The 15,770-nt window shown below is 37.6% G+C and overlaps 1 protein-coding gene across 1 annotated transcript; it reads right to left on the bottom strand.

Annotated features, from left to right (window-relative positions):
* Positions 1-6,880: 6,880 nt before the first annotated feature.
* Actbeta (inhibin subunit beta) lies at positions 6,881-14,777 on the bottom strand. The gene is made up of 3 exons (XM_076121253.1): positions 14,774-14,777; positions 8,539-8,616; positions 6,881-8,079 (listed from the first exon to the last, which is right to left on the bottom strand). The coding sequence occupies exons 1-3, from the start codon at positions 14,775-14,777 to the stop codon at positions 7,346-7,348; spliced, it is 816 nt and encodes a 271-aa protein (XP_075977368.1). The 3' UTR covers positions 6,881-7,345.
* Positions 14,778-15,770: the final 993 nt, after the last annotated feature.

Genomic DNA, 15,770 nt, shown 5'->3' with positions numbered 1-15,770 from the left:
TTATAATATTACTATAGATGTTAAAATGCGAGTGTATTTTATAGATCTCTGCTTACATCTTCGGATAAAACATGATGTTATGTATGTATATTATGTTATGATTATAATATTTAAACGTTCACCTTTCAATTGTCTATCGTATAAGTATTAACGAAGATCTTATGCCATTTTATACCTATTACTGTCTCACTGCAAGACTATGAGAGAAATGAATTGAAATGCATGTTTATAACGAAAAGAAAATTATTATAACGAAGATTCTTAGTTCATCTGAACTACAGAATATTTGTAAAGTACCCCAGTATCCGGAACTTTACACACGTACCTGTATCAATGTCACGATGATATCAGATAGATCTGATCTGCGTCCCCGTGCGGTTTTCATTAATGAATTGCACCACACAGGGCACAAGGATTTATTTGGCAGTCCATTAGATCGCTATTTGTGAGATTTTGAATGCAATGTGTTGGTTCCATTTCTTCAAACTTAAATTAAAATTAAGCTTACGTAGTATGCTCTGCAGTCTGCTCTATATTTTGTCGTAAGTTCTAGTCATAAAATACTACTTATATATCATAAGTTAGATAAATACGAAATAATAATAAATAATGATTTATTTATTCATCATCCTTACAACTATCCTTACAGGTTCTCACCTAATGCGGTTTACAAAAGCTATGTTATTTATAAAATGTTTTTAAATAACAAAATATTTTAAAGTCAAGTAGAAGCTGTCCTTAATTACTGTCCTTTATTATTCGAACTTGAAAACGATCAACATTAATACATAATAAAGAAAAAAAAAACAATTTGTAGACACACAAACAAAACGATAAAGTTATGTATGTCTGTGTGCGTTCAGTTCATCGAGGACTGTCACAAATACATTTGTATAAGTAATAGGTAGGGGTGCGTCTGTTAGCGCGGTGCATTATCGTCCAAACTCTTGGCTGTTTACTGTCGCTCCAGACAGGCTGCCGGGCGCCGGAACATTCAGATAAATGTAATATTGTATGTAGCTGTCTGCTGAAAATATTGGTAATTGATTTTATAATGAAATATCGGGCTGATTGAGTTTTGGGGGATATTATCGCGATGATTTGCTGGTGTTTTTGACTGCAATTGTCGAGAGATTTCAGCAAAAAATGCGTAAGATAGTCATTTGTAGAGTTTATAATAATAGAGTTCCTAAATGTAAATCTGAAATGTTGATATAAAATATTAGAAATTATATTGTAATTTATAATTTAGTTAAACTCATTACAAACTTGAGGTAATCAGCATTAGGTACTTAGAATACAATATTTAGAAATTAATTTAGTTCATGTTTTAATTGGCTTTTTACTGACACCGTAAAAATAAACACAATTTTACCGCGATGAATTTATTTGGCTTAAAAAGTCGACGCGTTACCCGCAAAACATAACTCGCATTTCCGATTCTGCACACCTTTTCTTCTTTAACAAAAAACACATTACAAAATATGCACAATAATCTTGTTATTTTTATTAAACTATTAAGTGCCAGTAACTTACCTCAGGGTGTAGGTCGGCGGTGGCTCCGCGTCGTCTGCGGCGTCCATCGATCGCACGCACTCGCACCAAGCCCGAATCCTCCACACCAGACTAACTTTAGGGCTGCCACTCAAAACTATTCAATATAGTTACATTAGTTGCTTAGATTTTGCAAGAAATTTAGTAAGGTACCTGGGTCAAGATGGCCGGCCGAAAAATATGGCCATATTCCAAACCTCATGCATGACTAACTGACTTAATTTAACAACAATAAGCGACTAGCAGGGCGCTCGAAGGGTTGCAGGTACGCAGTTCGGATACATGAGACAATAGCGACAATTTATGGTCGCGTTATACAATATTTCGTATTACGAATAATGGTTTGTGGCCATATATTTCGGCTGGCCATATTTGACTCTGGTACCTTCGTAGTAATTTTACTGTCTTCATTGATAAAAACACTTCTGAAAATGTGACAGTATTGTAGAAATGCGTATACATACATATATCTGACACCGGCTACGCTTGCTAGGCTATGTTTAAAACCTATTTACCAAAAAATAACATTGAACAAAAGTTGTTAAGCAAAATATTTCTACTTTGTTTACACGGGCTTAACAACTTAGTCACAAAGTTCATACAAAGTCAGAAATAGGATATTCATGTAGGCATAAGGCTACAAACAAAGGTTATGCTTTTTTCATACGTTATTATCCTTATCGGTTTTTCCATTAAGCAACTTTTACCCGCTATCCCGACCACGTGGCAGATTTTTTAAAGGAGTTTCCCTTCATAAAACCTTTCACTTTCCAAATGTCAACTAAATCAGATCAACAGTTATTTTGTGTATGCGTACTAGACGGGCAGACATATCTATATTTCTTTTTTCACTTTAAGGATATTAATACTGCACCATTGAACATTAGAAAAAAGGAATTGTCTCTTTGACAGTATTGAGATTCTTTTAACTTATGTTATTTTAGAAGCGAGGACTATCTCAAGTACCCATTCTCCTTTATAATAATTTTTCTGAATAATGTAAATTAACCATTGTTAAGTGTGTAGGGCTGAAATGGATGAGTCAAGCGCAGGACCGTGCAAAGTGGCGTGCTGAGGGGGAGACCTATGCTCAACAGTGGGTGCAAACGGGCTGATTAGATAGATATTATAGATATAACATATTCAGCTAATCATCAATCTATTTAATTTGTAACAGGCAGCCCTACACATCGCGTCTCGTCCCGACATCTCGGCGCCTCGGTGGCCATTGTGCGGCGGGAAGGCTCGGGAGCGCTCCCGGACCATATCGATACGAGTTACAAGTCAACTCGCTAACTTTGTCCGTAATGGACTCCACTCCACTAACTGTTCAATGTAAACGTTACAGTTTTCAGGCATGGGAAATTTTTAGAACATACTTTTTTGACACCCTGAGTTTTTCTAAACTACGTAGGTAAATAACTGTAAATTCATTTGATTATATGTCTCAAAATCTTATTGACGATTGAAAATACTTTTTTAGATGAGCTTTTAATCAGGTTTGGTTATGGTAAATTGGTGGGGTATAAATATATTTTTACTAACAATATTCTTGCACAGAAACTGTTTTCTACTAAATTATCATTTTTAAAGGTTGTCATAATCGCGCAACTGTATATTTTCCCTTGTGTAGACTGTGCTATTTCTCTTTGGAAACGAGAGACAGAAAGAAAGAAGGTAATGTAAATTTTTAGTTATTCTCCGAACTAAAACCTAATCTATTCGTTCAAGGTTCAAGGAAACTAGCGCCTATCGATGCAGACAGGAGACACGTGGACATTTGAAATAATAGTAAATAGCAAGGAATAATTTAAAGTACAAAAGAAATACTAGGCCTTTAAACACTATAAAATAAATAATTAGCGAAGGTGGAGTCGAGAAGTGGTGCAAACACTTATCTAACGTTACCGAAATATCTATACTAATATTATAAAGCTGAATCAAAAATAAGACAAGACACCAATGACGTTTTCTGTTGTTTTTATTAAGTACTAGCTGACCCGCGCAACTTCGCTTGCATCACATAAGAGAAGATGGGACATAATTGTTCCCGTTTTCGTAACATTTTTTACTGGCACGGCGAAAGAAGACATTGCGAGAAAGTTTCGCATGACTTAGATTTCGTTTGACGGTTCCTGAAAGTATGCAAAGCAAGCAAGCAGCTTGACCAGCGTTCTGAAGACCTATGCCTTTTTCCATTCCAGAAAACATGGGTTTGTCAAACAAATTTTCGTTTTCAGACCGCATTTGTTATATTACCTACTATAGATTAATTGTCTTTCAAGTTAATGACTTTTTAAACATTTTAACCAACGACCATTAGTTTCTACACTGTCCATCGATTTTCTTTGCCGATAATTCTTGTAAGTGGTACCTATTCTACGTAATTTGTTATGTGCCTTTGATTTGAAGACCTGATAATAACATACCTATTGCATTGTAGGCAGCTGGTTGCATTCTCGTTCGAAAAGACTATTTAATTAGTAGGATCGTCTGTATCTGTATTAGTCATATCAATCTATCTAAAGATATACCTACCTAAAGTGGTCTTCTTTTTTCTTATCGTATGGTTCTAGTGTCAAAGTTGTTCAAGCCTACAGGCCTTTGACGTGGCATAACGACTGTTATCTTAATTGACAACATCGGGACTGACTTGTTACGTACCCTCCGAAGCACGGAGACGCCCCGTTCAAATACCACTATGCGGTCACCCATCTATGGGATGATCGCGCCAAGGTTCGCTTAACTGACAGATAGTTACAGTACCGATAATTTATTAACAATACATTTTCGCAACTTTACAGAAAAGGAAACTAAGCAATATTTCAAAGAGTGATAAAAGAGCAAATTTTGTTGTAAGGATATGAATTTAAGTAAAGAACTCTATTATTGGCACTTTATCTATCATCATCCTTTTGAATCCTGAAAATTATATTTAGGTAATTTTTTCAGAAAAATAAATTTGTCAAGATGACAGAATAACCATAAATTAGTTAGCATGTTCCTGGAAACGGAAAAAAAATATGTTTAACGGTATTCAGTCTTTGAAACTTACAAGAACCATATTTCCTATACATTACAAGCCACTTTGCTTTATAAATTACATTTATAGTAATACAATTCTGGTACCTTAGCAATTCCAGATACAGATCTTAGATCGTCACCCACGCACACGCCACATTAAAAATAGGTTCATTCATTCTCATTCATTCATTCACTCTCGTAAAGAAGATATTTTTATTTTGTTTAGATAACCTTCTGTATAAAGAATGGAAAACAAATGGATTTTTGTTTCCAACTGTGTCGGCGGAAAATGATTAAGTTCTGGACACGTTTATAGGACATAGGAAATTTCCTAGAATTTTTAGAAGGTTTTCCTAGATCTGTATTCCTTAGTTATTTGACGGTATATTCTTCACAATATGTATAATTTAACTGCACGTTTGGCGCAGTGGTTAAAGTGGTCACCTCGCCGCTATAACCGTAGCGCCGCGTGTGGTGGGTTCGAATCCCACCCGGGACAAATCTTTATGTAATGAGCATGAGTATTTGTTCTGAGCCTGGATGTTAATGTATCTATATAAGTATGTATTTAGAAGTATATAAGTATGTTTATCAGTTATTTGGTTACCCTAGTACAAGCTCTGCTTAGTTTGGAATCAAATGACCGTGTGTGGGTTGTCCAATGATATTTATATTTATTTATTTTATTTATTTGTATATGAATGATGTAATAGTACAAGTATTTTGTCATGACTGTAGCTAATCACGAGAAATAAAACTGTTTAATTTATGAAAGACCAGCTTCCCACATGCGGCTTTGCCGGCATGATTTTTACCCCCATTTGAATTTCCAAAAATCCTCTCTTAGTGCTCATCTACACATCATATGGAATCTTCATACGAACTTGCAACTTTCTACACTCACTAGTTTTGGCTGTGCGTTGTTCATCAGTCAGTCATTCAGTATCGGACGAGTTCTTTAAATATTAATTAGGTACCTTGCCAGGTTTGTAAATATAACTACTACTTAATCAACATTTACAGAACTAATCAAGATAATCGAAGCGCTCTTTCAAAGCGGCGACTCAGTTCCACAATTCTATTCAATAAGAACAAAGTACATAAGTACCTACTCCCTTAACAAATACATCATGTATTTATGAGCTAACACGTCCGCATTCAGGCCTTATTAGTTGATACTTATTTCCCAGCGGCACGTATTTTTAGCATATTTTCCGCAATTTCAATTTATCCGTGGGGAGGATATGATTAACGGGATGTTAGCACGTGCAGCTACTTAATCTTAAATAACTTTCATTGTCCTTGTATTTAGATATACTTAGATTAATTTTAGAAATGCGAAATTTATAAAAACCCCCTGATAAGGCCTACAAAAAACATATAAGTACAGATATTATTCAATTCAATTCAATTCAATTTTATTCAAATAAATTAATACATAAAGTTTAATATAAGTCTTATAGTTAGAATATTAGGTAGGTACATAATAAAAACATAGGGAGCCTGTATTAGGATAAATAAATCCTGTATCACAGGCTCTTAGATACGGCGAGCGTTATTGATAAAAAACATAAATTTACTTATACAATATTTAGATATTAAATAATAATAGTTACAGATAACATCGGCGATGTTTTAAAAAGGTTAGGTGCGTAGTACTCGTAACTAACGGTTCTGTATGAGGATATGTATAGATGTGAATGAGGCAAGGGAAGTTCGTTAGGATCTGACCAAGTGGCGTTCTTTGGTCTCTGCTTACCCCTATGGAAAAAGGCGTGATATTAGGCCTGTATGTTTTCTGTCTATCTGTTACGTAGGATTTTTAGCAAAATAAGACACTGATAAAGACGATAAATAATAATATTTAATGGGTATCAATTTAGTGATAGGGGCTCCAAAACTCTACCATTATGTAATTAGAGGTAGAATCGTAATTATGTGATCACAAACTTAATAGGTACTTCCTGCACTTCTATAACTTGAGGATCACCTCACATGTTGACAGATAAACTCGTAATCTTTGTCGCCCATTTTATATTTGCACTTTTCAGCAGTAACTTTAATAGATCTCTCTCTAAGAGTTACTTTGTACCAATATTACTATTGCGTATACATACTCCTAACTATGGGTATTGGACTCGTAAGTCTGTAATATGATAAGTGTATTCTTCTGTTGCAGTTCATATAAATCAAGTTCTTGTGTGGGAGACACAGAGGAGAAGAAATGAAAAAAGTGGTAATAATTATGAAAAAGTTGATTTATTATAATTATAATTATAATAATTATTATAATACAGTTTACAATAATTACAAGCGATCACCAAACGGGGTGAAAGAAAACGGCGTAGTATTAAATTATTTAGGCCGTGTAGAGACGGCGTCGCGTCAGGTCGCGTCAGGTCGCGTGCGCGGGGCTCGGCGCCGGCGCCGGCAGCGCGCGGTCCGACAGTACAGGGCCCGGGGCGGCCGCCGCGCACTCGCCCGCGCCCGCACCACCACCCACACTCACTCGCGCCACTGCGCCACACGCCACACGCGCGACTCGCGCGACACCCACCCACACGGACATTTATTTATTTATTCGATTTAGGATATAGTCTTTCGAACGCGAGGAACAAAATATTACACAAGTCGAGAATATTATTTATAATCGATTCGGATTAAATCGGATTCGAGAGCGGCGGAAGCGTGCCGCGGCGGGGGCGGCGGGAGCGGCGGGGGCGGCGGCGGCGGCTCGGCGAGCGGCAGGCTATGTACAGGGGCGCCGCTACGGGCAGTCGCACTCCTCCACCACCATCTCGGGCAAGTCGCGTTTGATGATGTTGGAGTCGGCGCCGAAGTAGATGAGCGACAGCGCGGAGAAGCGCACGGGCGCGCAGCACTCGGCCCGCTCCAGCCGCGCCGCCTCCACCACCTGCGAGTGGTAGTTGAGGAACGGGGCGCAGGCGCCGCGGCAGTAGTTCGCGTAGTACCCCTCCGGCGCGACGATCCAGTCGTCCCAGCCGAGCGCGCGGAAGCTCACGTAGTACGTCTGGCGGCAGCAGCGGCCCTGCTCGGCCGCGTCGCAGTCCAGCGCGCGCCGGCGCCGGACCGCGGGCGGCGCCAGGCGCAGGCGCAGCAGCGGCCGCGCCAGCTGCCCGCCGCCCAGGCGCAGGCGCACGCGCCCGCCGCAGCCCGAGCAGTCCAGCAGCAGGCGCAGCGGGCCGCGCGCGCCCGCGCCCGCCCAGCGCCGCGCCGCCGCCGTGACGTCGAGGCGCTGCCAGGCGCGCGCCGGGTCGCGCCGCGCCGCGCCCGCCAGCGAGCTGATGGCGACGCTCTCGTTGCTCGCGTTGCCGCTCACGGTGAACGCCCACAGCGTGTAGCGCAGGCGCCGCGCCCGCGGCGACGTCTCGGCGCGCACCATCAGCTCCGCCGACGCCACCGCCAGCCCCTCGCCCTGCTCCGACTCGGCCTCCGCGCCGAGACGGAATTCTATCAGTCGCTGACCATTCAGCGTCTCACCTGCACATACCGACACACGCTCGTGTTTGCTACTGTTTCGCTCGGGTGACAGAGATCTCCCACCGGATCTACTGGCAGTTAGCCAGGCGGATGATGGTCCGTGATCTCTGACACTTGTGTGATTGACCCTACTGCCTACGGTCCCTACCTACTTGGAAATGGCCCATCTTTAGTGCAGCGGTTGTGACAAGGTAGGGGATGTTGGGTGGAGGTGCCGGAGTGTGCGCGGTGGTCGCCTCGGCTGTCGGCTACACCAACCCGCCCGTCATGAGCACCCGCGCTCCGTCACTTGACCTGCTCGAGGGCCCATGCCGATACGTGTCAGTGCTGGCCGCGCATACATCCGCATTTTGTAAATTAAAGGGTCTGGAGAAGTACTGTTTGTAAATGATTAAGTTATAAAACATCACAACCACTGACACTACTAAACTGATAAAGTAATAAATGCGCTTAAACTACAGGTGGTCCAGTGTCCATCGGTGTGTTGTTGGCGGCACGCGAAAGACTTGAAGTTCACCTCATGTTGAAGGCTCAGTCCTGCAAAGAACGAAAACCGTATATTAGTGGCAAATATCCATAATACACAGCGCACGTATTACCTAGTATGAATAGGTGCTATTGAGCATTACAGGTGGAAAACAGTAGGACGGGCATGTAACAGATTCATTATCCGATTGATTGAGTACGATCAAAGCGCTACACGTTCGCAGTCCATATGACATGGATCACACATACACATAGTGTAATAGTTCGCACATAGCACGACGTACACAAAGAACGCTCGTAATTAACCGAAATAATTTAATGCAGGGTGGCGGTGTGCCAAATCGTTAGGTACTAAATAATAAGGTCGTTGAATAAATAACCGTGTACTAATGAGATAACGAAGTGGCCTGCAAGCCGACTGTTACCAACGTCAGGCTTAGATTGAAATCTTTGTTTATGCTATTTTTGGCTCAGAATGGACGTTTGAGGTTGTTGTGTGGGTGGATGTCTATCAAAATGTGGCTAAAGGCTTCTGAATGCTTGGAATCTTGTTTAAAGACTTTGCTAACTTGTACCCGGTGTGTATTAAGTAATCATAGTTGAGTAAGATAAACAGTAACCCTTTTGCACTTTTTTTGACTCTACGTCGCTCAATAGATCGTTTCACGTCATAAATATTTGAAAGAAAACTTAACACGTGTCAAGGTTACTGCGGCCGTGAAATCGTCTATGCGCTTGCAAATAAGTCATACATTGCGTTGAACAATAAATAAGTACGCCTATATAATAAGTAAGTATATAATAAGTATTTGGATAATTTTAATTAGTAAATTCTAGTTCAACGAAGTAATTTAAATGAGCTCCAATGAAAGTCTGAAATATTTTGTGACATATCTGAATCATGATAAAGAACCGTGTCCAGTGAATTATTTAAAACACGCAACAATTGATTTGTACAGCTTTGCATTACTAAACAATTATTAGAATGATAGATACACGAACATGAGATAATCCCAGCAACTTCACCATTTAAGCTTGTCAAACTATTAATACCTAGCACGTGCCCATAAACATCAGTCTTACAGAAGGGTATCGTGTTATATCCCAGGAAACTGGGTTGTGGAGGTCAGATAGGCAGTCGCTCCAAGTAAAATACTGGTATTCAGCTGCATCCGGTGAGACTGGAAGCTGATTCCAATATAGCTTGGAAGAAAGGCTAAGTTGATATATATAAATGCTCATAAACAATTCACACAAAAGCTCATTTTTTCGCCAAAGCTAAGACAATTAAATTCCACCACACAATTTTTTTTATCAAAAACATTTTTTTCAAATTCCGCAGCCTAAAACCTTAAAAATGACAGCCTATATATTAAACAATTCAGTATTGACATCACAAAACGGTAATAAGTAGGTCTGTAAAATGACCCACGCTGTGGTCACCAGGTGAATTATTGACTTGGTCGGATCGACCCGGCTGTCGCCTTTACTGCACCTTGCCCACTTGCATAACACCACCGTTATCGATTGTTGAAATTCTTGATACGTTCGTGAATTATTTAACGTGTGTTTCATGGATAAAGCTCTGGGTTAATAGAGTTGAATGAGGACTGTTTATTCGGTAAATAATAATTACTAATTTATTGAGGGTATGCATGTCCCGAACCCGCAGTTGGCCAGCGAGGTGGACTCATGGAATAACCTGTCCCTCAATTTAGGAGGAGACCCTTGTTTAACGTGGTGGACTCAAGGTCTAACCTCTCCATAAATTTCAGGGGAGACCCTTGCCCAGCAGTGGGATAGAATTGAGTTAAAAAATTTAAAATAATAACTACTCCTCCTCTTTACAGGAAACTTTCCAGCAAATTAATTAACTGTCCCTTTTAAAATCACTTTCAGATATCTTATATTGTAGTCGGCCTCATCGAAAAATAAAGTCTTAAACAATATGAATGAGGTTGTAATAATTTCAAAAGTATTTTTTTAGTTGCAATAAGTTTCGATGACTTGATTAGACGACAACAAAATCTGTTAACTAAAAACCTCACAGAGATTCACGTTAGAAAAAAAATCATATAACGCGGAAGCTTAAAGTAACGAACACCACCGATAGTCGTTACTAAACAATAATATACCTTCTAAATCGAAAATTACAACCCATAATGGAATCGTAAAACTAAATTTCATGTTAGCTAGCACTACAAAAACCATAAACATACCATAGTATTACAATTGTATCGTCACATGTCAGCATTGAATCAGCCAGCACCTTTCCACGGTCTTACTATTATGACAAAAATAAAAAAAGACTTCAATTCACGTTACCTTACCAATTGGTGGTAATGAAAGCAAAAACTCTGGACATAAAAAGTAACAATAAAGAACTTGTAACAATAAAATATAACGCACTGTGTACGTCTATGTAATAGTAAAGGGAGAATCGTATAACGCTTACGGTTTGTGACTGATCGTTTGCTGAGTTTAAGGGCGAAGTTGAAATTACGATATTAATTTTACGATATACTTTACGATAATTCTACGAAAATTTTGGTGCAATGACTGCAATGACTTCTTTTTTAAAAGGATATCTAATCATTTATCCATGGCTACTCAACTTTTGGGCCCGTGTATACGTCGCAATGTAATCAAACGCGTTTTGCAAATCTACATCATATTTTGTAATCCATTATTTACATTATCCAGAAAAGTAGGTACTTAACATGATTGCTAGCTTGTACAAGATTTACAAGCACTACGGGCAGGTGTTTAAGTATATACTATAAGCACAAAAGACGCGTACTACGCTCATTTGGAATGAGTTAGCAGCAAATTATTAGCGCTATACAAAAAAGCTCTAATGGTGATTTGAAGGAAACTTGAGGCACTAAAGCTATGGTGAACGGTTGACCTGACCCCGTTCCATGTGCTCTAAAGGCCCTAACTTTAGCTGTTCTATAGAAATTGTGACGTAACTGATAAATGAACTATTGTTACCTTCTACCAAGGTTTTACTTGAAGGTATTACGTTTTTCGCGAACCTATATAACCTCTTTCTAAGAAATTCAAGGTAGGTCATTTCGTGTCCTCATGATATGTATTTCTGACTATTATACAGTCTTCAACTTACCCCAAAACATCAAATTCTCTTTGAAAATATTTGTCATATTATATCATGAAATTTAAGATGTGTAAAGTAAGCTAATCAATCCACCCAGTTTAAAACAACAGAGCTCAATTTAAAGCATCTTATCTCCGAAATGGAGAGTCCAAATTTAAGCTGAATGGTATGAACGTATCGGCAGCAGTCAAGACCAAATATTTATATTGTTTGAACAACCATTTGCCTAACACCCTTTATGTTATTACATAGTTAAGATACTAATCGGTAGTGCAATAGCTGGGTTTGAAAACCTTGACTGTCAATCGCAATTTTAGCAATCGTTACTTGTTATCATTTACTTAGTATGTTGCTTATCCCTCATACAAAAAATAGAATTCCGAGTAAAAACAGCTATGAATTTATTTATTTCTTGTATCCTTATATTATTAATATTGGCGTAAATAATAATGTCAACAGGAAGTGCTTAGATCTCAGTCATATTAGGACTTGTATATTTAGAATTGTAATTTGATACGACGTATTTATGCGTCGTTTAATAACCGGATAAAATAATTGGCGAATGAATTCATTGCTCCAAAATAATTGAGATATATTAGTCTCAAAAATAAAGGTAATTAAGTTTATATTATGTTATAAAAGTTATGCCCAACCCGCAGTTGGCCAACTTGGTGGACTCAAAGCCTAACCCCTCTCTCATTATAGGTGGAGACCCTTGTCCAAAACTGGGATATTGATGGGTTGAATTTGTTTGTAGAAGTTATAAATAGTTTCTCAAAATGGTGATCTGTAATTCTAATAAATATCTGTAATTTAAATCAATATACATAATGATGTATGTATTTTTCATTGCGTTAAGAGACTAAGCAGATAATACAAACACAATGATTATTATGTATGTATGAATATGTAAATCATCTTTCGAAAAAACCTACATCAAAACCATAGAGAATTTAAATGAAAATTTCTTCCAAAAATATATTTGAAAAATAATAAATATGAAAATAAATAAAGCAAAGGGATCAATTTAAAGTGAAGTGATTGTCATCGTGTTTCATTTCAGTTACCTGACCCTTCACAATGGCATGATGCCGCATTCCTATCCTATCCATGGCACAATATTGAATTATTAATTGCACATATATTAAAATTTGAAACTGATATGTTGGACTATTTATAGAAAAGTCGTCAATAATATTATTTTATAAAAGAGTGATATGTGTATTAGAAATAATTTTCAGTCATACCAACGGTGAAGGAAAACATCAACCCTGCATGCCTGAGGGTTCTTTAGAACAGTTCTTATAGGTACGCAAAGTCCTCAACCCGCAATTGGCCAGCGTGGTGAACTCAAGGCCTTACCCCTCCCTCCAGTAGTGGGACATTAATGGGTTAGATTTATTTATTTGCTCATACTAATACGAGAGTATATTTAGCGACAAAACTGCTGAACACATTTTAATGTCACTCGGCATAGAGTTAGTTCAAGACAAAATCATTACAAGCAGATCACCTTATTATTAAATATTTTATTATTTAAGTAAAGAACCCTAAAATAGTAAAGATTTACTTTAAACAACTATTCAAGAAGTGTGAAATAATGTCTCCAAGCATGCTAACTTTAAATACTTAATGGGCAACTAAATTATTTTCTTTTAGCCGCTGAAAATAAATACTGAACTTTACATGAAAGCCTCTTTGCCAATCCGCGTGAAGTTATGCAATTATAAAATTACGCTGGTTTATTTATTACAGCTTTTTCTAAAAAAATATGTTTTTTCTTTGATTTGAAGTAGTTAAAGGTTCGATATTTTAGGACCTCGCTGTCTGAGCCAAGTTGTAAGAGCGTTTTGTGGTCTTTGTCTACCCCTTGGAAAAGGGCGTGATTTTATGTATGTATGAAAGTTCAGAACTTTCATTCAAACATACATAAAATCACGCACTAAAATCACCTGAAGTTATGTATCATTTTAGTCATTCCCAATAAATATCAATAGACGATTAACATAAAACATAAGATATAACCTCCTATTTATTTATGAAAACTTCATAAGAATCTATTCAGGGGTTTTGAAGTAAATGGTGAATAAACGAACGCGGCGGGAACTTTGCTTTAAAGGTAAATATTTTAAATAAGGTTTTTTTCTATAAAATGTTCCTATACGTGATTCAGTTTGTCAAAGATTTAATATGAAACTACATCGCTAGATAATTGTACGTTGTCTATAGTGTAACGCCGTGACCGCTATCACTAATGTGACCAATTAATTGCGTTCTGTAGGACATGTTGGTATATAATATAAACCTTTTAGATTGTATAGAAAATCCATCCTGTATTGAAGAGCTTGTCAAATGTTATAACCCAACAACTTAGTAGAGACGTTGTAAGCAAGGCTCGCGGCTGTCGGAGTTATACAAAATACAGATTTTAGAACATCAGTGACCCACAGGCTTATGCATCTGACGGTGGCATGTTTGATAGATCTCCTTTTTGAAAATAAATCGTGTACGCCAAGGCTCTGTACCAATCTGTAGGACTATAGTGTTTATTGAATTTTGCTAGCTTTATTAACCTATTATATAAAATGATTTTGGAAATGTGGGTGTACATGCTTTACAAAATTTTATATAAAGTTTAATACACGTGCCGCAATCTTAATTAATAACACTATTTAAAATAGATAGCCGTTATAGTTTTCGAACAAAAGATAACTTCTGGCATCTTTCAGAGGGACTAACATTTTTAAGCGATTTCAAAAAGGAGGACTTCTATATTAGGACGGTATGTTTTTACTGAATATCTATTAAAAACATACACTTTTTATAAATCGATTTTATAGCACCAAATTCAAAGTACTTAGCACATACCAGGTATAATAGATTTTTAAAGTTATTGTGCTTGAAAACATGTGTTTTATCCCCATTAATAAAAATTAATCACCGAAATGAATGTACGTGTATAACTTTTGAACAACATAACTAAGTTGGATAATTCTTGGGATTGATTCTATTCTCATATGAATTTTGATCCCATCTATCCCATACGAACCTTGTCCTGACAGTAACAAACATATATTAAAAAAATATTACCCATGTTGCTTTCGTTGTTCAAGAGTTATGCGCGTACATAAATTTGTTGAAAAATGTTTTAAAAAACACTCTCAGCTCGATCGCATCAAGTCCGCAAATCACGCTATTAGATCTATAGCTAAAGTACCGACGACGAAGCCACTTCAAACTATCTTTGTGAATACAAAAGCATAGTCACAAGAATAATGAAAGATTAATAAATCGTTTCGCGGGAACGGGCACTTGTGTTGTACAGACGACACACAATCTAATTACTACTTTTAGCTTGCACATTGTATTGAACCAATTCTGAGATTATGCGAGCTTTGCTATTACTACTTGATAATGAAGGCATGGAAAATTGTAGTAAATGGTAAGTTAAGCAACGTTTAACGCGGACTTTCATATTTTTATTGTCACATGTTAATAGGCGCTCTCAACATACGGTATGATCAGAGACTAATAAATATCCCAGCCATATTAATTTTCCTTAATTGACGTTTAGTCTATCTATATCATTGATTGCTGGCAGCGCCTCCCATGATCAATTATTGTATCAACCACATTGTAAAGCTTTTGGCGATTGAAAAGAGTGTGTGTGAGTTTCTTGCTAGCTCTTCTCATAAGGCTCTTACTCCTTTCCGAGCTAGTTGTAGATTTAGTAATTGTAACAACTATCATAAGTGTCAATAATTGATTTCGATTGTTCCTCAGATGGGTAGTGTAATAGTGTTAGGCCGAGCGCTTCCGTACTTCTATAGGCGAGTAAAAAGTAGACAAGTAGTTGTCAAATAAAAAATACAGTGATAAAGCCATGTCAAACAGTTTTTTGTTAGGTTTGCCTCTTAGTTTACGAAAAAAATAACAAAAAAAGAATAATGGACTGGAGTGCATAATTACTTATTGAGTTTTCTCATCTCGATTTTTTTTAAATGCTAAAACAATGTGCTCCTTGTAATCCAAAATATCCTATCAATCTAATACTTCGACTACTTAGGTACATATTGGTATTTATTTA

Source organism: Anticarsia gemmatalis, chromosome 12 (genome assembly GCF_050436995.1).
Source record: "Anticarsia gemmatalis isolate Benzon Research Colony breed Stoneville strain chromosome 12, ilAntGemm2 primary, whole genome shotgun sequence".
Taxonomy (NCBI): Eukaryota; Metazoa; Arthropoda; class Insecta; order Lepidoptera; family Erebidae; genus Anticarsia; species Anticarsia gemmatalis.
The sequence above is the reverse complement of the archived record's forward strand: the minus strand, read 5'-3'. Positions and strand labels throughout refer to the sequence as shown.

Excerpts from the sequence above, each read along its gene's own strand:
- Actbeta (XM_076121253.1), bottom strand. Across the intron at positions 8,080-8,538 it reads CGATGGACACTGGACCACCT|GTGAGACGCTGAATGGTCAG; the intron begins GTAGTTTAAGCG and ends CGGTATGTGCAG.